The 21,525-nt window shown below is 32.8% G+C and overlaps 2 protein-coding genes across 6 annotated transcripts in view; one reads left to right on the top strand and one right to left on the bottom strand.

The window, feature by feature from the left end:
* The window catches only part of ITGB8 (integrin subunit beta 8), an 82,131-nt gene extending 76,072 nt beyond the window's left edge, over window positions 1-6,059 (top strand). For 2 of the 3 annotated variants that reach the window (XM_072964886.1, XM_072964888.1), the window contains 3 exons: window positions 1,040-1,203; window positions 1,299-1,408; window positions 3,462-6,059. In XM_072964886.1, the coding sequence (XP_072820987.1) occupies window positions 1,040-1,203; window positions 1,299-1,408; window positions 3,462-3,492 (305 nt within the window). In that variant the 3' untranslated portion in view covers window positions 3,493-6,059. Of the gene's footprint in view, window positions 1-1,039; window positions 1,204-1,298 lie in introns of all 3 variants that reach the window. The other variant, XM_006211711.4, reaches the window with a different exon arrangement.
* The window catches only part of MACC1 (MET transcriptional regulator MACC1), a 486,000-nt gene that overhangs the window by 353,319 nt on the left and 111,156 nt on the right, over window positions 1-21,525 (bottom strand). The gene's annotated exons all lie outside the window — the stretch shown is intronic.

Genomic DNA, 21,525 nt, shown 5'->3' with positions numbered 1-21,525 from the left:
TCTAAGCCTTGGCAGGGCCCCTCCAAAAGGTTCTTCTCAAGGAGACCTTAAGACATTTAGGTGAAATCCCCAAAGCCTGGAGAGTGGGTGGAAAACACATGTTTCTTTAGACCAGGGGATAATTTTGTGAGTCTGGGGCAGCTGGTGAGTTCTCTGGAATACTAGTGTATTGTGCAACCATGTTCCTCTTAGATTAGGGTAATACCTCTGGCAGCCACAGAGCCTGTAGACTTTCCAACTAGAGTTTGCCAAAGATCTAGTGCTAAAACAGAGACCTAGCATGCCCCTGCTCTTAACACAGCATTCCCTTTTTCAGATAGTATTTATTTGTTCTTGAAAAAACACACAGTGGAATTTTTAGAAGCAAAAGAGGGTAGATTTGATTAACAGACAAGTGAAAAATTAATTAACAAAAGTTGAGAAAAGAGATTTGGGTATTGTCCCAAATTGGACACGCCCATTCCCTAGAGAAGGTATGTGTAATAATAATGAAAACTTACACTGCAGTTTCAAAGGAAATATTTATCCATCTATTACAATAGTACTGGCTTTAGGTTCTGCAGATGTTTATTTTCCATTACTGATGTGCAACAAATGAAGAGTAAGCATAAGACAAATATATGCTAAGGAACGGAGCTGTTAAGTAATTTCTAAATCCTATTCTCCCTTTGTGATTAAGAGTACACACGAAAAAAACTGTCCCTTTCTCTGTTATGGATAAAATTATATTTATTTAAGGGATTTGGACATATTCTACTAAATACAATTAAAGAATCAAGCTGCAAAGAAATAATCTTTTTGAATACCTTAACTGTGGCTATTCTTCTGAGGAGACTTTTCTGTTGAAGATATTTTAATAATAAATATGTAATAAAAATTAGAGAGTTTACTTTTTGAATCATGGAAGTCCTCTGTTTTGAAAGTGTAGAATTGCAAATATCTCTGATTCTGTTTAGATGGTGAACGTTGTTTACTTGCTAGAATCTTCTGAATTACTCATTCTGTTTTTTAACCCATTTCTTTGTTTGTTTCATTACAGAATGTTTCTCTAGCCCAAGCTATCTAAGAATATTTTTCATCATCTTCATAATTACATTCTTGATTGGGTTGCTTAAAGTCCTTATCATTAGACAGGTGATACTCCAATGGAATAGTAATAAAATTAAGTCTTCAGCAGATTACAGGGTATCAGCCTCAAAAAAGGTCAGTGAATTCTAAAAAGAATTACTATCAGTATATTATTGTTTACTTTCAATAATTAGCATCTTAATTAATGGCAATATTTCTTCTCCATCAAGGACAAGCTGATTCTGCAAAGTGTTTGCACAAGAGCAGTAACCTACCGACGTGAGAAACCTGAAGAAATAAAAATGGATATCAGCAAATTAAATGCACATGAAACTTTCAGGTGCAACTACTAAAAAGATTTTTTAAAAAGTACTTTATAGAAAACTGGATTTTTAATAATTGCTCCTAAAAATTGTAATTTTAGAAGTCACAGGAGGAGACAAATTTTCTAGGTCATGCCAGTTGTTGGTTGTCACACGAATGAATACTGACAAGCATCCTCATCATCATGTGACTTATATTGCTGCTGAATTTTTCAGAGAAAAATGTCTTACTACTGTTTGATACTAGTGTCATTGTAGCACTTTACTGTAATATATAACTTATTTAGATCAGCATAGAATGTAGATCATCTGAAGAGCACTGATTACACTTTACAGGTACCCACCATTCCTACACTTCCCAGAGAGACAACTCTGTGAGATAGCTTTGACACTGAGTCACTACAAGGGTATAGTAATCCTTGCACCAAACATGCAGATAGCAAAAATAATAAGGCAGTTAGACTAATGCTGTCAAACACTTCAACAATTGGCAGTGAATAGACAGGAACAGTTAGATGAATAAATAGTTCGTGTTTTACTCATTCAAGAGATGAACAGATAAAACCTTAATCTTGAGGGATACTGCTTTTGAAACTGTAGTTTTATGCATGTGTTATTATGTTTTCTTCTTTTCTAAGATCAATACTAATTCGAACATTCTTTCCTCTTTGTCACTATAGTTCCATTCTCTTTCTTACAGAATAAGTTTATATATGTCACAGATGACTGGATTAATAAGTGCTAAGTTACTACTGCCATATAAAAAAACTAATAATACAATGTCACTTTATTAGAATACTGGTTTAAGAAGCTGAATAGTAAAAAGGAACACTGTTAAGTAACATCAAAATTGGAACAGCTTCGTTGTTTGCAGATGTGGAGTTTTATATCTTCTTACCTGATAAACTGGATGGATTACTTCACCATTTCATTAGTCTAATTATCAGGTTGACATTCACAAGGTATTTAGAAACTCTTCCTCAAGCAAACTGCCACACTTTTGAATGAGTTTTCTCCAATACTTACTCAAGGTAGATAGCAGCATTTTTCAAATTAAAAGCTATGTTAAGATATATTATTTTTTCCTTTGATGAAGTCTAAGGACATCCTTTCCCTGAATCACCTCAACCCCACTCATCAGAATTCTAAAAGTATACAATTGGGGGAGGATAGACAATATCTTAGAAATAAGCTAATACACCTTTTTAGTCAATCTGGGAACTGAGGCTTGGAAAGTTTAAATGATTTATCAAAAACCCCCAAGTGACTAAGTGGCAGCCTTCGAAGAGAACTATTTTCTTATTGCCAGGCCAGTGTTCACCAAACAATGTCATACTACCTCTTGAATCTTTAAAATATTCAATTGGCAGGTATTTTTAAATGTGTCTTAACTACATGGGCATGAGAAAACTTCGAAGCAAAGCAGAAAAAAGTAATTCAAACAGAATTGTCCATGACTGCCTTTCAGTCTTTCTGCTAATGATCTTCTAAGAGACCGAAGCATGACCTAACTAGAGGGAAATCCATTCACACCATACCTATGTGAACAGTGCCCCCTCAAGTTGTACAGTGCTCGGTGCTCAGCCTGAGAGCTTGATACAGAGGCTATGAGAATTTGTTTTCCCCGATGGGAACTTCTTCACAATCACCATATCCTTATAGACTTATTTAGTCTGATTTTGTTGGCTATAAGTCCAACAGTCCCATGTGCAGTACAGAGTTTTGCCTATACCAACAAAGGAATTTATTTAAAATGTTTTTTTTATAATTAACTTCCCAGATTTGCTGTCTTCCAGCACTTGAGTTAATCAAAGTGCCAGATATTTGCATTTTGATAAAGACTAAACCCACTCTATATTCTATCCTAAAAAGGATTTTTAAAAATATATGGAGCCAACAAACAGCAGCTCCATGAGCCGTCCCCTGCAGCCAAGCAATTATGATGCTAGGCTGAAATACATTTCCTTCCCCAAATGAGAGACTGGGGACATTGACATAATTCAGTACTGTGACTGACTTTTATAAAATACCTTTGATCACCAAGGATAATGTAAAAATTGTATTTTGCAGACTGCCTGTCACAAGTACCATCCTTTTATAAAAAAAGAAAACAAATGGATAACTGACAGCACCCTAAAAAGGAAAAAGTGGAAAACATCTATTCATTAAAATGTTGAAATTTTAAAAAATGAACATTATGATGTTTATAAACTAACGTTCATGTGGGCTGAATTATCCAAAAGAGCATAATAAAATGAAATGCTTAAAATAAAGGGATTATATTTTGACATTCTCACTAGTTTGCACTAATTTATAATGGACCAAGGCTCTTATTATATAGGAAGGGACAAACTTCCTGACAGGCAGTTCAATACTAGATGATGATTGTAGTCATGCATGTGATGTCTTGTGCTTTCTCTTTTTACTTAAAGATCTAATTCTTAAAGATATTAGAGCTTATATTTACTTGAATAATTGATATTTTCCTTGTGAGAAGAGAATTAATTTTTGACTAGTTAGAATTAATTAAAAGGTAAGGGAAAACAGGGTATTCTTAGATTAAATAATTTATGTAAATAGAGCCTATTTTCAACTAATATGACTGCAGGAGCCTTTTAAGATTCACTGATATGAAACGCAAGTAATGAAACTTTAAATGGTTAACAAAGTTAAGAACTTGAACAACACTTTTGGTACAACAGCATTTCTGTGCCCTGGAGTATTATGTGATGATTTAGAAGTGTGCCATACATACACTACAATATAACTTTACACATTTTACTTCTCTGGAGATATCTTTACACTGCAGTATACATGGATTTATAAGCATTTGATATCTTTTCTGAAATTATATTAATAGTTCTGAAGTCATAAATATTCTCTGCAACACTCAAAGATTCACTAAAACTTTATGTCTTAGTGTTCAATTTAGCTTTGGTTTATAAAGATTTTAAAAATCTAAGGTTAAAATATTTCTCTGGAGGTAAATTTTTCAACACTCAAAAATTAAAATTAGTAGATGCATCAGATGCAACACTTTACTAAAGAATAAATTCCAAGTATTTTTATATACTTAATCTCCACTGAAGATATTCTTATGTACGACAACAAGCATCCGTAAGACACTGAAATACAATTTTGACTGACTACAAAATTTTTTTCTCCATAGAATTCTATTCCTTCTGGTACTGGTATAGTAAGTTAGATGCAGGGGCTTTTCTTTCCTTTCCCTACTCCTGTTTTTTCCACTCACTTTTCCTAAGAGGATGCCCTAAAAGCCTAATTGTGAAAAATAACTGACTATAATGATATAATGAAGTTCTGTATTTCCAAACATCTCTTACTGATTTTAAAACTGATTTGAATGTATACACTGAACAAAGACATACCCATTAAAAACTAAGATTTTTTAATTTTCACAACTGTTCTAGCTCTTTCAGTTTTAAGGGATTTGAGATCTATATATTTTGATAAATGTATCAAGTGAAATATAGACGCTTGGGAGTTCAATCATGTGCATATTGTATTCTGTTTCATTTACTCTTAACATTTAACTTACAACTGTCCTTATTTATATTGACCTTAAAAACTCCATTTCATGTGATGCAAACTAAGATATATTTTCAAAGAAATATAAAACCAGCATTCTTTCAGATTGTTTCCCTTTTCTCTTATAATTTCTCAATGACAAATTTATTATGGGCAGCTAATTATACATGTTCCTATTCATTGATTCTAAGACATCCACTTTTTTAATTTAACATTTCTGACATTGTCATCTATCTTGTAATTGTTGGCATCTGAGATGCCATGTTCGTAGTTGTGCTTAAATAAATATTACACTAATGTATCTTGAACTAAATGTTCATGGGTATAGGGACATTTCATTTCTCATAAATATTTGAGAATCCACTTATGATACAACATGTGAAGTCAGTTTTCAGTACACCTGGAACACACACAACTCAACATGGAGCCTTACTATCTGATTAAGAGCTCAGAGCTTGCAGACCTTTAGGTTATAAAAGCTCTTCCAGCCTCCTATTTATACTTTATGCTAGTGGGAACAATTTCAGCAAATCCTAACTTAATTGACAAGAATGAGTAAATTTCTTCCAGTTCTATTAACAAATTTTTATTCTTTCTATTCCTTTCTAAAGCATACTTTCATATGATCATCTCACTTTTCAACAGAATTAACTGGAAAAATATTACATAAAACCATCATAATTAGATTTAGATTTTGCATAATTAGATTTTGCAGCATCTTTTATGTCTTATGTTAATGACAAGAGAAAAATATGATACAACCAATCAGTGCTGCAGGAAAACTTTCCCTTCACATCCTCCTACATTTTTATTATTCTTTATCATTTGTTCCTTTGTTTTTTTCTTTGGCTCAGATAAATTCACCTTCAAGTCTATGTAATGACTGTCATAAAACTGCATAGTTAAATTATTTTACTTATACGAAACAATTGTTCAACTATCTGGGCAGCTGTTGATGAAATACCTGAGAGTAATAACACTACTCTTTTATCTACCTGGATTACTTTCCTGCATAGAATTTATCTTGTTAAGCTAACTCTATTAATCAGATTTCTAACCTCCATAACCCACTTCAGTTAAAATCATCTAACCCAACAATTAAAAAAAAAAAAAAGACTGCAGTCATCAAGGATGTAAAATGTGTGATCTGTGTAAGGAACACTTATACTCTACCACAGATAAATGTGATTTTAATAAGAATTCCACATAATGACAAGTCTGGCACATAGATTTTATTAAGAATATTGAATATAAAATATTTTAATTCTAAATTATAAGAAAATTAATTTGCACATATTAATGTAGAAATTCATTTTGTGTATATTTAACTTTAAAACTATTCTACATTTACGAGCTACTTCACTAAAGTTTTTTAAACCTCTGCAAAAAAATTAGAAATGTTTTTAAATTATCAGTAATACAACCTGTGTGTTTCGTTTAACAAGTCCTGCCTTTAACAAATTTTAATATAGAGTGTATTTTTAAGTTAAAATATTTGAATATAAAATACTTCTAAGAAAGGAACAAATTCTCATTAAATAAGTTTATTATTATTTCTGACTTTGAATTATACATAAATTTAAATTGCCTTAAATGACACAGAAGATTGGGGAATATGGTAATTTCACATAATATACTATGAAACTGTTCATATAATTCTGATTGACTACTAACATTGGTTTATGTATTTATTAAACAGCTGACACTGTAGTTTGTTGTGAGATGTTTATTTTTCTAACAGAGCTTATAACAGTTATGACAAGACATTTAATTAATACATCATTCTGTTTAAAAGTAGGTTTTAACTAGTATGAAATTTTTGGTTGAAAATAAAAAATATGAAGATCTCAGAATGTACAGAATGCTTCTTTATTTATCATTGTGTGCTACATGATCCTCAGCACTGCCAGACAATAGCACATCGTCACACAAGGAAGTGTAATAAAATCTGTACATTGTCACTGGTAGAAGACATTACATAATTCCAGAAAGCTACTGCTTCTGGAAAATTGTACAGCCAATGATAAAGATTTGAGGCCATTCTAATTGCTCTATTTCCCCTTCCATACCTGCCCAATGATGAAAGTGGAAGGAATACGCTAATTACAAAGACCTGAAAAATTAGCTAAAAGATAAATCAGGATTTTTCTACCAAAGACTTCTACATTTACCTTGATACGAACATAACATGTTCATAATCTTCAACTGTACATTCTCCAGAGCCATATTTAAACACGTAAAATTTATGGACTACCCTTGTTTTGTGATTTTCCTTTATTTAATTTAGGGGAGAAAGTAAAACAGATGGGGAGACACACTAAAAGTTAAATAAGACATGTAGACATAGTCTTTGTCCTTAAGGAGTTCAAATAGTTTGAAGGAAAGAGTATATGTAGCATACCTATACATAGAAGGGTTTCACTGGAAAGATTGGATGGAAGCTATTCTAAGGTCCCACAAGGCCTTTATTTTTGATAATTCATCCCAGTTGGGTTTGGGGTACAGTCTTTCAGACTCAGAATACTGATTTTGTTACAAATATTGTTTGTTCCCACAGACCTTAAAGGGACCTTAAAAATGAAAACCAAAATTTTAAGCACACTCAGATGCTGTAATTAGACTGGAACAGGTCCATGGAGGATAGCATTTGGCCTAAGACTTCGAGGACAGCTGAGTATAAACATGTAAAAAAGCAAGGTCAAGGAGAGGTAGGGAAATGGCACAATAGAAAAGAATGGGAATTCCAACCAAGAACACTGAAATCTTGTTGAGATGCACCACTGGCTAAGGAAAAGCAATAACCTACAGGTCCTAGCCTATGGAAAGCTTGCTTTCTAGGCTAAGAAGTTTGAACTTTGGTTACCAGGAAGGAGCAAGCCCTGAAGTTTTTACACAAAAAAGTGGCATTATTGGAATTCTAAATGGTTTCACATATATATACTAACATAAACTATATATAATTTTAAGTAAACATTAATTTTATCAACTCTGTAATATTAAATGTAAATATTATTTAATAATATTAAATATTTAATCCTCATAAATGCTATTTAATAAAATATTTAAATTTTATGTAGTACTAGTTTAAAAAGTGAAATGTACAAAAGCAGAAAAAAAATTAAAAATCCAACTTCCTAACAGCAATTTTTTCATATGTAGGCATATTTTCATTAAATTTTTCTATGAAATTTATAACTTATTTGCTGTAAATAAGTTTTATAAATAAAAGCAGATAACATATATTTGATGTAAAATATCCAAAATACTTAGATATTAAAATTAAAATAAATATTACTCCAATCTAATCACCCAGAGTTGACCATTGCCATGAATTTTATATATATACGTATGTGTGTGTGTGTTATTTGTAACTAAGAAAGAAATACGCTGTAAGTATTATGGTATAAAGACTTTTTTTTTTCTTCAAAAACATTTCAAACATTTTTCCATGTCAAGATTTAAACTATTCTTTAATAGGTGGATATTATCCCATCCAAGAATGTGCCACAATCATGGCTCTTGTGTTCATTGAGAAAAAGAATGAGCAAGATACTATTCCAAATATAAAACATTGGTTAACAACTTCAGTATTCAACAGGACATTGGTTAAATAAACTGTTTTTGAATGAGAGAGATTTGCATATTTATAGTGGCAGAGGAGAAGGCACCAATGTAGAGAGAAATGTTTATGTTGGGAAGGTTTGGATTGGTCTAAGGTACAATATGGGAGTATTTCAAATTAAGACAAAGGAATCAGTGACATGAGCTTGGAGAATTTTCACGAAGAAGTAAAGATTTAAACAAAAGTACAAAGAGAGGGAATGAGAGCTACTGCTACAAGGAAATTTTGAGAGAATTTGGGGACTGGCTAGATACAGGTGCTAAGGAAAGAATTTAGTTGAAGAGAATTCTAATGCCAACTCTGAAAGTCACTACAGATGTCTATCCAAATTGGATAAAACTCTCAGTCTGGTTTCACAAACCACATTGTTCTTGCCAGTCCATGACTTTTAGACTAAATTAAAACTTCGTCAAAATATTTGGCCAGACAAAACTAAAGCTACGAATCTTTAAACCATGTCAATGGTCATGCTTCCAATGTTACCAAAATAACCCTAACTGCAAGATAAGCAGTATCTCCTTTTAACCTAGTTATTTATATATGAATATTTTGAACATAATTGGAAGTAGTGGTGGGCTGCACAAGAAAAACAATTGGCACCTTGGCTTTCAATGTGGCAATATTTTAGCACTTAATATGCACTGGTGCATTATTTAGTACTTAGGGCCCAGCGCTGTTTAGACTTCTTCCAGTGAATTGTTAAAAGGTCTAAAAAACCTCTCTTTCTATAGTGGTGAGAGGAAAATACTTTCTTAATTGGGCTTTGTCATACTTTGTGCTGTTTTTCCATTGTTATGACTACAAAATATATTCTAACCATCATTAAAGTCATGAGAGATAATTACTACTTAAGAAAATCTTAATTTACCATTAAAAATACATTTTTTAAATAATTTCTCCTATTAAATCAAGGATAATCTAAATCTATGATTTTTAACAAGTAGTTCCCAGACCAGCAGCTTCAGTGTCACATGAAAATTTGTTAGAAAAGCAGATTTTTGATCTCTACCCCAAATCTTCTGAGTTAGAAACTCTGATCATGGGCCCCAGCTATCTGTCTTAACAAGCTCTGTAAATAATTCTGATGTCTGACAAAGTTTGAGAACCATTTCCATAAAGAGTGAAAATTAACATCAGGAAACCAAAAGTTATAGATTATGCTTCCTGGTGCATGTAGGCCAGTACCTGATACTCACTACTCAGTGCAAAAATTTTATTAAGTGTTGAGTGAGTCAGTGCTCTGTTTTCTCTGAGCCTCTCAGACATCTCCCTGTGAAAAGATTGCTCAAAATTTGTCTGTCACTCGTCATAGTTAAAATCAAAGTAATATTGACTTCAGTTGCTTTTTATAACAGGCCTCACATATCCAGTGTATGTAGAGGCCCACAGTAAATATTTTTATTATCTAGAGGCAGTTCTCTTCTTTCTGTCACAGTAATACTCTCTATTCTTAGAAATAGAGCTTATCTTCAAAAGCTAAATGCATGTAATTTGTGTGTGTATATGAAATAGTGGAGGATCTCTACCACTGCCCTAATTAATAGAGAAATTCCTAACATGGTCTGTGGAGTTCCATGTTGGTCAGAGGACTATATCTTCTCATATTCTCATGGCCATCACCGTATAAAACTCCTCCCCCTCCCCTCTGTTCAGAAACACTTGCAAGTACCCAGGTGTGTTGGTTGTCTTCAGGGAATACAAGTGGGACAGGCACACCAAGGATAGCCAGGCACAGCATCCCTTTCATTCTACTCCCTCCTCACTAGAGTAGAAAATCCTTCTGCGCCCTCTTACTTTGAGAAATGACATTTGTTTACTCTTTTCTCTAAGAAAAAGATTTAACTCACCCTTTTCTCCCTTGTCCCAGATCCAGTTTTATCTCACTTTGAAAAAAAAAAGTAGCACTACAGGCATGTGTTCAAATTTGTCTCTAATTCACTAAATTGTAAGCTTATTTTGGTAGTATTTTTGCTTTAGTGTGAACTTGGGAAAGGGAAAATAAGCCATACAGTGTCAATGAATAGAAAATAGGAAAGTAAATATATACATATGTGTATGTAAGGGTCAGGCAGACCGAAAGAATAAGAAATGGTAATAAATACCCGTTCTGGGACTCTGGATTCTTCAAGCTATGGAGGATATAAAGAGAGGACAAAAATAGGAAGGAAAGGAGATTGTCATATATTATTTTTGAGAGAGCCCTGCTTTGAGTCCCCACTTCAACTCTCTATGAGGATAAGAAGGGGATATTCCCTCTAACTTTCAGCTTAGTGTGGCTTCAAGGGAACCCTTAGGAGCTTTGAAAAGTATTCCCTACACCTGAGAGAGAAGTCTGACCCTGGTTTATGCTGGACTTACCATATGATCCAGCAATCCCACTCCTGGGCATATATCCAGAGGAACCTTAATTCAAAAAAATAGCCAAGATACAGAAACAACCTAAACATCCATTGAGGATAACTGGATAAAGAAGTTGTGGTATATTTACACAATGGAATACTTCTTAGCCATAAAAAATAATAAAGTAATGCCATTTGCAGCAACGTGGATGGACCTGGAGAATGTCATTCTACATGAATTCAGCCAGAAAGAGAAAGAAAAATACCATATGATACCACTCATATGTGGAATCTAAAAAAAAAAAAAGACAAATGAACTTATTTACAAAACAGAAACAGATTCACAGACATAGAAAACAGGGAACTATATTCAATATCTTGTATTAATTTCTGGTGAAAGAGAATATGAAAATGAATATATGTATGTTCCTATATGACTGAAATATTGTGCTGTATACCAGAAGTTGATACAACATTGTTAACTGACTATACGTCAATAAAAAAATTTTTTAAGTAGCTTTTCATAGATTAGCGCTGATAACACATAAGCTATGGCCTGAGTTTTATCTCCTTCCAGGAAAACTACAGAGGATGAATGGCTAGTACTAGGTATGTCTATCCTAAGAGTCTATTCCCACTCTACAGGTTAGAGTATAATTGGAAACAGAATAAGTAAGTGCCATGTTCTTTCCTTTCAAAATCAAAATAATACTATTAGACTCTTCTCAACAATGATTTTAGATGTAATTTACAATTCCTTCTCTCCTGACCAGAGAATCTGAGAAAAACAAAATACATGTATTAAAAACATTTGCATGTTACATTGTAAAATACTATTTATTATGTTTAAAAAATTAGAGTTTATTTTACTCCATTTAAAATGTATGAGATTACTTTGCACATAATAATATTCACCTTAATCTACAGATTGATTTTGCAAATACTGGTTACTTTTCACTTGGAAATTTCCTTATTTCCTTTGGTTTGACTAAGGTTATTATTTTTTACAGAAATAGAAATATAGAATGTTTTTTAATATTTAAAATGATCACAGTGCTCTCCTTTGCTCTTGGATAAATTGTGAAAAGGCCAACTATTAAGCTTCAAGATTTCATTACTTTGTCCTCTGATGACATTGAGCCTATTTGGGTAAAAAAAAAAAATGCAGAATTTTTTGAGTCAAAATTGTATGACTAGAATGGTAAGTATATTTGTCAGCTTTTAAATTTCATTTATTAATAAAATATAAATATGCAATTTAAGTTTTGTTATAATTCTTTAGTCATTTAGTAAGAATAAGCATATATTTCAACTCTCTCTTCTAGTAATACGTAGCTAATGGCCTAATTAGTCAGTAATCATTTGAAAACGAGAGCAGAATAGAAGAAGGAACCCATGTGCTTCCAAAGATACGGGGAGAAAGTAAATGAATTTTTTAAAATAATGGTGAGTGAAGGCATTGGTGGGTTTTTATGATGCGTGTGGGTGGTTCAACAATAAATGAGAGACAAATGATACAGGAAAAAGTCACAGCAGGAAAAAAATCTCCATCACTTATCTACCAGCCCTTACACATATACACACATACAAACACACATGCACTCATTCTCATACACATACTCATATACATTTACTCTATGTGACTGAGATATCACATCAGTCATGACACAGCTGCCCATGGTGTCTTTTGGATTTTTTTCCTTACATTTAATTTTACATGCAATATAATGTACAAATCTTAAGTTTAAAACTTGATGAGTTTTGATAAATGTACACATCTATGTAACCACTACAGAACATTTTTGTCAGTTCAGAAGCTTCTTTATGCCCCTTTCCAGTGAATCAATGATGGTTAATTTTATGTGTCAACTTCACTGGGACATAGTATCTAGATACCCGGTTCAAGCAGTATTTTGGATATTTCTGTAAACGTGTTTTGGAGTGAGATTTACATTTAAATCAGTGGACTTTGAGTTCTCCATAAGGAAGATAGGCCTTATCCAATCAGTTGAAATTGAAACTGAATCAGTTTGTTCTATCAGTGAATCCAGCAAAAGGCTGACCTCCTTCAAGCAAAAGGGAATTCTCTAGCAAACTGCCTTTGGAGCAACATCAGCTCTTCCTGGTTCTCCAGCAGACTGCATTTGGTCGCAAATTGCAAACCTTTCCTGAGTCTCTTGTCTGCTAGCTTCTCCCAACAGATTTTGGATTTACCATGCCTCCACAATTACATAAGCCAATTCCTTTAAATTTATCTACCTACATATCTATCTATCTATCTGTCTATCTACCTACCTACCTACCTACCCATCCATCCATCCATCCATCCACCCACCCTATTGGTTCTGTTCCTCTGGAGAACCTAACACAGTCCCCCTTCCATGCAATCACTGGTTTCACCTACCATAACCAAATAACTTTCTTAACCTGTAATTTCCCTCAGAATAGACATTCACCTGATATTTACCCAAACCCAATTTCTCATAGCAATACTCAAGTATGGAAGCTAGCATAATACTTAACTAAATTACATTTGCTTTTTTAAAAATCAGATTTATCATAGTATAATGTTTCATATAGAAAAATTCCCCCCTTTCAAATACATCTTGATAAATGCATGTATATTGTTGTATAACCACTATCACAAACAAGATACAGAATCATATCCAGATGTTTCCAACACTCCTTCATAGTCAGTCAATTCCCTCTTTCTATTCCAAGCCCCTGGCAACCACTAATTTGATTTTTGTCCCTATAGTCTCCTTTTTCCAGATGTCATATGAATGGAATTATACCATATATAGCTTTTTGTGTATGGCTTCTTTCACTTAGCATAGTGCTTTTGAGATTCAATCATGCTGGCATGTATAAATAATACATATTGATGAATTGTACGATTCTACTGTATGAGAATGTACCACAATTTGATGATCCAATCATTGATTAATGATAATTTGGATTATTTCAAGTTTTTAATGATTCTGAGTAAAGCTTCTAAAAGCATTCTCATAAAGGTCTTAATGCAGTCATATGTTTTGTTTCACTTGTTTAAAGACCTGGGAGTAAAATTGTTAGGTCAAATGGTTAGTGTATGAAACTAACAATCTGTTTTGCAAAGTGGCTGTACCATTTTACATTCTTTACATTCTTAACTGCAACAGAAAAGTATTCCAGTTGCATCCATGTTAGGACTTTGTAGTGTCAGATTTTTAAAAGTCATTTTAGCAGGTCTATACTGCTCTATCTTTCTGGTTTTAATTTGTACATCCCTAATGACTAAAGATGTGAAACTTCTTTTCATGTGCTTCTATACTATTTGTAGTAGCCAGCATCTGAGATATCCCCCCTAGATGATACCAAGATACTGGTATTCACATATCTATGTACTTTCCTTCCAAATTTGATAGGGCTGTAATAGGACATCATGAAAATGATACTGTGTGATTTCTGAACCAAAGTCATAAAAGTTCTTCGTTGCTTCCTCCTTGACTGCTCTTGGATTACTCACTTTGAAGTAAGCCAGCTGCCATGTAATGACAACATTCAAAAAAAACCTATAAATCAAGCATCTTTTCTGACCACAATGGCATGAAACTAGAATTCAACCACAGAAACAGAAACGGGAAAAAAATTATCACATGGAAACTAAAGAACATGCTACTAAAAAAAAACAATAGGTCAATGTTGAAATCAGAGAAGAAATTAAAAAGTACCTTGAAACAAATGACAATGAAAACACAACCACACAAAATCTACAGGATGTAGTAAAAGTAGTCCTAATAGGGAAGTTAATAGTGATATAGACCTTCCTCAAAAAACCAAGAAAAATCTCAAATAAACAATCTAACCTACCACCTAAAAGAATTAGAAAAAAAGGAGCAAATAAAACCTGAAGTCAGCAGAAGAAAAGGGAAGAAAAAAAAAAGGATCAAGGAGGAAAAAAATAAAATAGAGATAAAAAAATTGAAAAAAAATCAATAAAACCAAGATCTGGTCTTTTGAAAGTATAAACTAAATCAACAAACTTCTGGCTAAACTCACCAAGAAGAAAAGAGAGAGAATCCAAATAATCAAAATAAGAAATGAAAGAGGAGGAACTACAACTGATACCACAGAAACACAAAAAAGTGTAAGAGAATACTATACACAATTACATGCCAACAAACTGGACAACCTACAAGAAATGGACAAGGTTCTAGAAACATGTAGTCCACCAAAACTGAACTAAGAAAAAATAGATAATTTGAACAGATTGATTACTAGAAGTGAAACAGAATCTGTAAAAACAAAAACAACAAACAAACCAAAAAAATAAAAATCTCCCTGCAAACAAAAGTCCAAGACTGGATGGCTTCACTGGAGAATTCTACCATACATACAAAGAAGAACTTACACTGACCTTTCTCAAACTCTTCCAGAAGACTGAAAAGAAGAGAACACTCTCAAACTCATTCTATAAAGTCACCATTACCTTGATACCAAAACCAGACAAAGACACTACTAGACATTGTAAAATGGTTATAAATCAATAAAAAATGTTTAAAAAAAAGACACTACTAGAAAAGAAAATTATAGGCCAATATCTTTGATGAATATAGATGCAAAAATTCTCAACAAAATACTAGCAAACTGAATTCAAAAACACATAAAAAAAGATCATATGCTATGATCAAGTTGGATTCATCCCAGAGTCACAAGGATGGTTAAACATGCAAAAATCAATCAGTGTGATACATCACATCAACAAAAGAAAGGACAAAAATCACATGATCATCTCAACAAATGCAGAAAAAGCATCTGATAAAATTCAACATCCATTCCTGATAAAGTCTTACCAAAGTGGGTATAGAGGCAACACATCTCAACATAATAAAAGCTATTTATAACAAACCCACACCCAACATAATACTCAATAGTGAAAAGCTGAAAGCCTTTCCACTAATATCTGGAACAAGACAAGAATGCTCACTCTCACCACTTTTATTCAACATAGTATTGGAAGTCCTAGCCATAGCAATCAGAGAAGAAAAAGAAATAAAAGGGATCCAAATTGGAAGGGAAAAGGTTAAATTGTTATTATATGGAAATGACATGAAATTATATGTAGAAAAGCCAAAAAACTGCACACAAAAATTACTAGAGCTGATAAACAAATTTAGCAAGGTAGCAGGTGACAAGATTAATATACAGAAATATGTTGTTTCTTTACATTAACAAGAAATATCAGAAAAGGAAAGCTTTTTAAAATCACATTAAAAAAAATATTTAGGAATGAATCTGACAAAGGAGGTGAAAGATTTTTATGCAGAGAACTATAAAACACCGATTAATGAAATTAAAGATGATGTAAAGAAATGAAAAGATATCCCATGCTCTTGGATCAGAAGAATTAATATTGTTAAAATGGCCATAGTACCCAAAGCAATCTACAGATTTAACAGGATTCCTATCAAATTATCTAGGACATTTTTCACAGAACTGGGACAAAGAATCCTAAAACTAATATGGAATCACAAAAGATCCAGGATTACCAAAGCAACAGTGAAGAAAAAGAATGAAGCTGGAGGAATAACCCTCTCAGACTTCAGACAATACTCTAATGCTACAGTAGTCAAAACAGCATGGTTTTGCACAAAAACAGATATGTGAATCAGTGGAACAGACTAGTGAGCCCTGAAATAAACCCACACACATATGGTCAATTAATCTTCAACAAAGAAGGCAAGAATATACAGTAGAGAAAAGACAGTCTCTTTGGCAAGTGGTGCTGGGAAAGCTAGACAGCCATATGTAAATCAATGAAGTTAGAACACTCCCTCACACCATACACAAAACTAAACTCAAAATGGCTTAAAGAGTTAAACATAAGATGAGACATCATAAACCTTCTATAAGAGAACATAGGCAAAACATTCCCTGATATAAATCATCACAATATTTTCCTAAGTCATTCTACCCAGGCAATAGAAATAAAAGCAAAAATAAACAAACGGAACCTAATTAAACTTATAAGCTTTTGCACAGCAAAGGAAACCATAAACAAAATGAAAAGACAATCTATGGAATGGAAGAAAATATTTGCAAATGATGCAACTAACAGGAGCTTAACTTCCAGAATATACAAACAGCTCATACAACTCAATAACAAAAACAAACAACCCAATCCAAAAATGGGCAGAAGACCTAAACAGACATTTCTCCATTGAAGACATACAGATGGCCACTAGGCACATGAAAAGATACTTAATATCACCAATTACGAGAGAAATGCAAATCAAAACTGCGATGAGATATCACCATACACCAGTCAAAATGGCATCATTAAAAAGTCCACAAATGATAAATGCTAGAGAGGGTATGCAGAAAAGGGAACCCTCCTACACTGTTGGTGGGAATTTAATTTGGTGAACTCATATGGAGAACAGTATAGAGATTCCTTAAAAAAAAAAACAACTAAAAACAGAGTTACCATATGATCCAGCAATCCCACTCCTGGGCATATATCCAGAGAAAACTCCAATTTGAAAAGATACATGCACCCCAATGTCTATAATAGCACTATTTACAATAGCCAAGACATGGAAGCAACCTAAATGTCCATCGACAGATGACTGGATAAAGAAATTGTGTTATACATGTAAAATGGAATAATATTCAGCCACAAAAGAGGATAAAATAATGCCATTTGCAGCAACACGGATGGACCTACAGATTATCATACTAACTGAAGTAAGTCAGACAGGGAAAGGCTACCACATATACGTGGAATCTTAAAAAAAATAAGACAAATGAACTTATTTACAAACAGAAACAGACTCACAGACATAGAAAACAAATTTATGGTTACCAAAGGGGAAAGGAGTGGGGAGGGATAAATTAGGAGATACAAACTACTATACATAAAATAAACAACTAAATCTTACGGTATAGCACAGGAAACTGTATTCAATATCTTATAATAATCTGTAATGAAAAAGAGTATGTATTTGTGTGTACGTGTGTGTGACTGAATCACTGTGCTGTGTATCAGAAACTAACACATCATCAACTATACTTCAATGAAAATAAAAAACAAAACGCTTTATAGATAATTCACACTGTGAAAAACTCAGGCCTCCTGATAACAGCCAGCATGAACTTGCCAGCCATGTGAGTGAGCCATTTTGAAAGCAGACCATTAAGCCCCAGGTAAGGCTGAGATGACTGCAACCTTAGTCAACATCTTTGTTACCACTTCAATAAAACCAGAACCCCAGGTAAATTGCTCCTGATTTTCTGACCTACAAAACCTGTGAGATAAGTTTTTATCATTATTTTAAGCAACCAAGTTATTTAGTAAATTCTTATGCCATAATAGATAACTAGCACAACATTTATGTCTTTTCTTTAGTAAAATGTATGTTCAAACCTTCAATCTAATTTTTTTAAATGGGTTGTCCTCTTGTTATTGAGTTAAAAGTTTTCTCTATATACTTCCAGCATAAATTCTTTATAAGATAGGTGTTCTTTAAATGTTTTCTCTCACCTTGTGGCTTTCTTTTTTCATTTTCTTAACAGAATCTTTCAAGAGAAGAAATTTTATATTTTGATGAAGTCCACTTAGTCTACTTTTTCTTTTGTGGTTCATACTTCTGGTGTCATATCTAAGAAATCCCAGACTAACGGAAGGTCAAAAGACTTTTTTCTTATGTTTCTTTCTGGAAGTTTTATAAATTTAGGTTTACTTTTAGATAGAAAATTCATTTTTAAGTTTATAAAAAATACAGTGTGAGGTTTTTTTTTCAAAGTCTAATTTTTCCAGCAACATTTATTAGAAAGACTATTCTTTCCCCATTAAATAAACTTGGCACCTTTGTCAAAAAACAATCAACTGACTACAGCTGATTCAAACAATGTGGGGTATAGAAGGACTGATCCTTTGTACAGTCCATAATCAACTGTATATTTTGCACAGTCCAAAATCAATTGTATATATGTGTTTCTAGATGCTATTATAGTCCATTGATTTATTTCTAGATGTTATTCTATTCCATTGATCTGCCTATCCTTATACCAATATTTCATTGGCTTTATTATTCTAGCTTTAGAGTATAAATCTTGAAATCAGACATTCTGCATTCTCCAACTTTGTTTTTTCCTTGTCAAAAAGTTATTTGGCTATTCTAGGTACTTCGCTTTTTTGTACATGTTTTAAAATACACATTTTTCAGTTTGTATTAAAAAGCCTGCAGAGGTTTCAATTAGGACTTTATTAAATATATAGATCAATATGGGGAGAACTGAAATCTTAACAATATTGATTCCTCTAGACTATGAACAAGATACAGCTCTCCACTTACTTAGATGTTCTTTGATTTTTCTCAATAATTCATAGATTTCAACAAACAAATCTGAGATACATTTTGTTGGATTTATCCATATATATTTTCAATTTTAATTCAATTTTAATGATATTTGTTATTAATTTCTATTTTAATTTTCCATTGTCAATATAGAAAAATGTAATTGATTGTTGTGTATTGACCTTATATCCTATGATTTGTTACACCCATTAGTTTTTGTAGCATTTTGTAATCTTTTTAAACTTTCTATTTAGACAAACATGTCACTTATAAATAAAGATAATATTATTTCTTTCTTTCCAATATATATGGCTTTTATTTCTTTATCTTACCCTAAAGCACTGGCTAGGACCTCCAGTACAATACTGGATAGGAATAATGAGAGCAGACATTTTATATTCTCTCTAACTCTTGGGTGAAGGCATTTGGTCTTTCACCATTAAGCACATTACTAGCTGTGGGCTTTTATATTTATGCTCTTTATCAATTTGAGGAAATTCCCTTTTGTTCTTTATTTGCTAAGAGTTCTTTCGAACTAACTAAGCTTCTTGTGAAGACCCTGCACAATATAACTTTACTCTATATTTTCAACCATATTTTGTACAAGATGCAATCACAAACCCTAAGCTGTGGTACCTCACTTTCTTGAGTGATTGATATTCATCCTCTGACCCACAATTCTCTTTTTTCATCACCTATCTGGATCCCTGTCTCTCTTCAAGATCTATTTTAATTCTACCTCCTCCATGAGGAGGCTTTCTCCAGTTATCTAGGTTCTCTCTTCATGGGCCAATCATTTGGATGTGAGCCCTCTTCCAATATATTTTTTATTAGCAAGAAGTAGTATTAAATTGCTAGGGGTGAGGGGATGGAGATTAGAGTCAGTGGAGGAGAGTAGGATAGCACAATATTTGAGTATCACAATTGGTATTTTTTTTTTGCCTAGTATTTCTCCTAATAATACAGGGAATTTCTAGTTCTGGGGAGATTCCAGTCATGTTATGCTCATAGATAATCCTCCTACTCTTACTGCTCTTGGAACAATTCTGGAAGACTGTGTTCTTTTTTTTTTTTTTTGTGGAACTGCAAAGATAATCTGTTTCTCTTAAAATCACTTGTAAAAATACGTATAAAAAAGATAAAATGTTACATTTATTTATTCAATAAATGCTCAGCAGTACCTTGTATGAAACACTGTGTTAATGTTTGTAGGAGATGCAACGATAAAACCTGTTTGGCATCTCTGACTTTAGATGTATACTTATGTTTACCTATTCTTTCTTGTGTTGAAATCTCTATTAATTTGTAGTCCCTTTGCCAGAAACACATACTCAGCTTCCTTCCTCTCATGGAAAAGTGCTATTCAATGGGCAAATACTAAAATATACGATCATGCAAGCACATTATTAACATCAATTTAGCAATATTTTGCATAGGTTTAGACAACCAGTTTCATTATCAAACTATTGTGAAATATAATCTTTAATTTGTAAAATCATGTTGAATATTTTGTCATAATCTTTTAATAGAAAGCCCATTTAAAACATGGCAAACTGCTTTTTTTCATAAAAATTAAAAATGAAAAGCACCTTGATTAAAGCCAGCTTTTAGAATTAAAACCATATGGGAGCTCTGAACAGTGCAGTTTTTGGCGCCGTCATGATTTCCTGTGATGAAACTGGCACCTATTTTCATGAAAGTATTTTGCCACCTATGCTTTTGGACATTTGCAGCTTTGGCCTTAATAACAGTCTGCAGATTATTATTAAATTACCTGAGTAAGAAACTTCAAATTTCTAAATTTTTCTAAACTAAGTATTTTTTTTGAAATTTATTTGTCTCAGTGTGGCAGACATAGTAGAGAGTAACTGCCTGGGAAAACAGAAATTGCCAAATGTTGGATTAGGACTACCCACCTCAGATCATAATCTTAAGACACAACAGTAAAACTTTGGTGATTTCCATGATCCAAAATGAAAAACAAAGAAGAAAGTCTTATACTGTAAATGATAGTGGGGATTTTTCTCCTCTATATTAAAACTCAGCTAATTAAAGTTCAGCTGAAATTTACAGTACTCAATGGTCAAAATCAAATGTATGATTTGAACTCAAAACAGAAGTCAATTGCATTAAGATCTATAGACCAGGATACTTGCTGAGTCCCAGTTTTACATGTTACCCACAATCCAATTCTGTGTACAAGGCTTAATTCTACTTTGAATAATTTAGAAGCCATCTGCCTGAGAAAGTATTTGTATTCCCCTTCTTCTTTCCTCTGATAC

This window comes from Vicugna pacos, chromosome 7 (assembly GCF_048564905.1).
Source record: "Vicugna pacos chromosome 7, VicPac4, whole genome shotgun sequence".
Taxonomy (NCBI): Eukaryota; Metazoa; Chordata; class Mammalia; order Artiodactyla; family Camelidae; genus Vicugna; species Vicugna pacos.
This window is presented reverse-complemented; position numbering and strand designations above follow the sequence as displayed.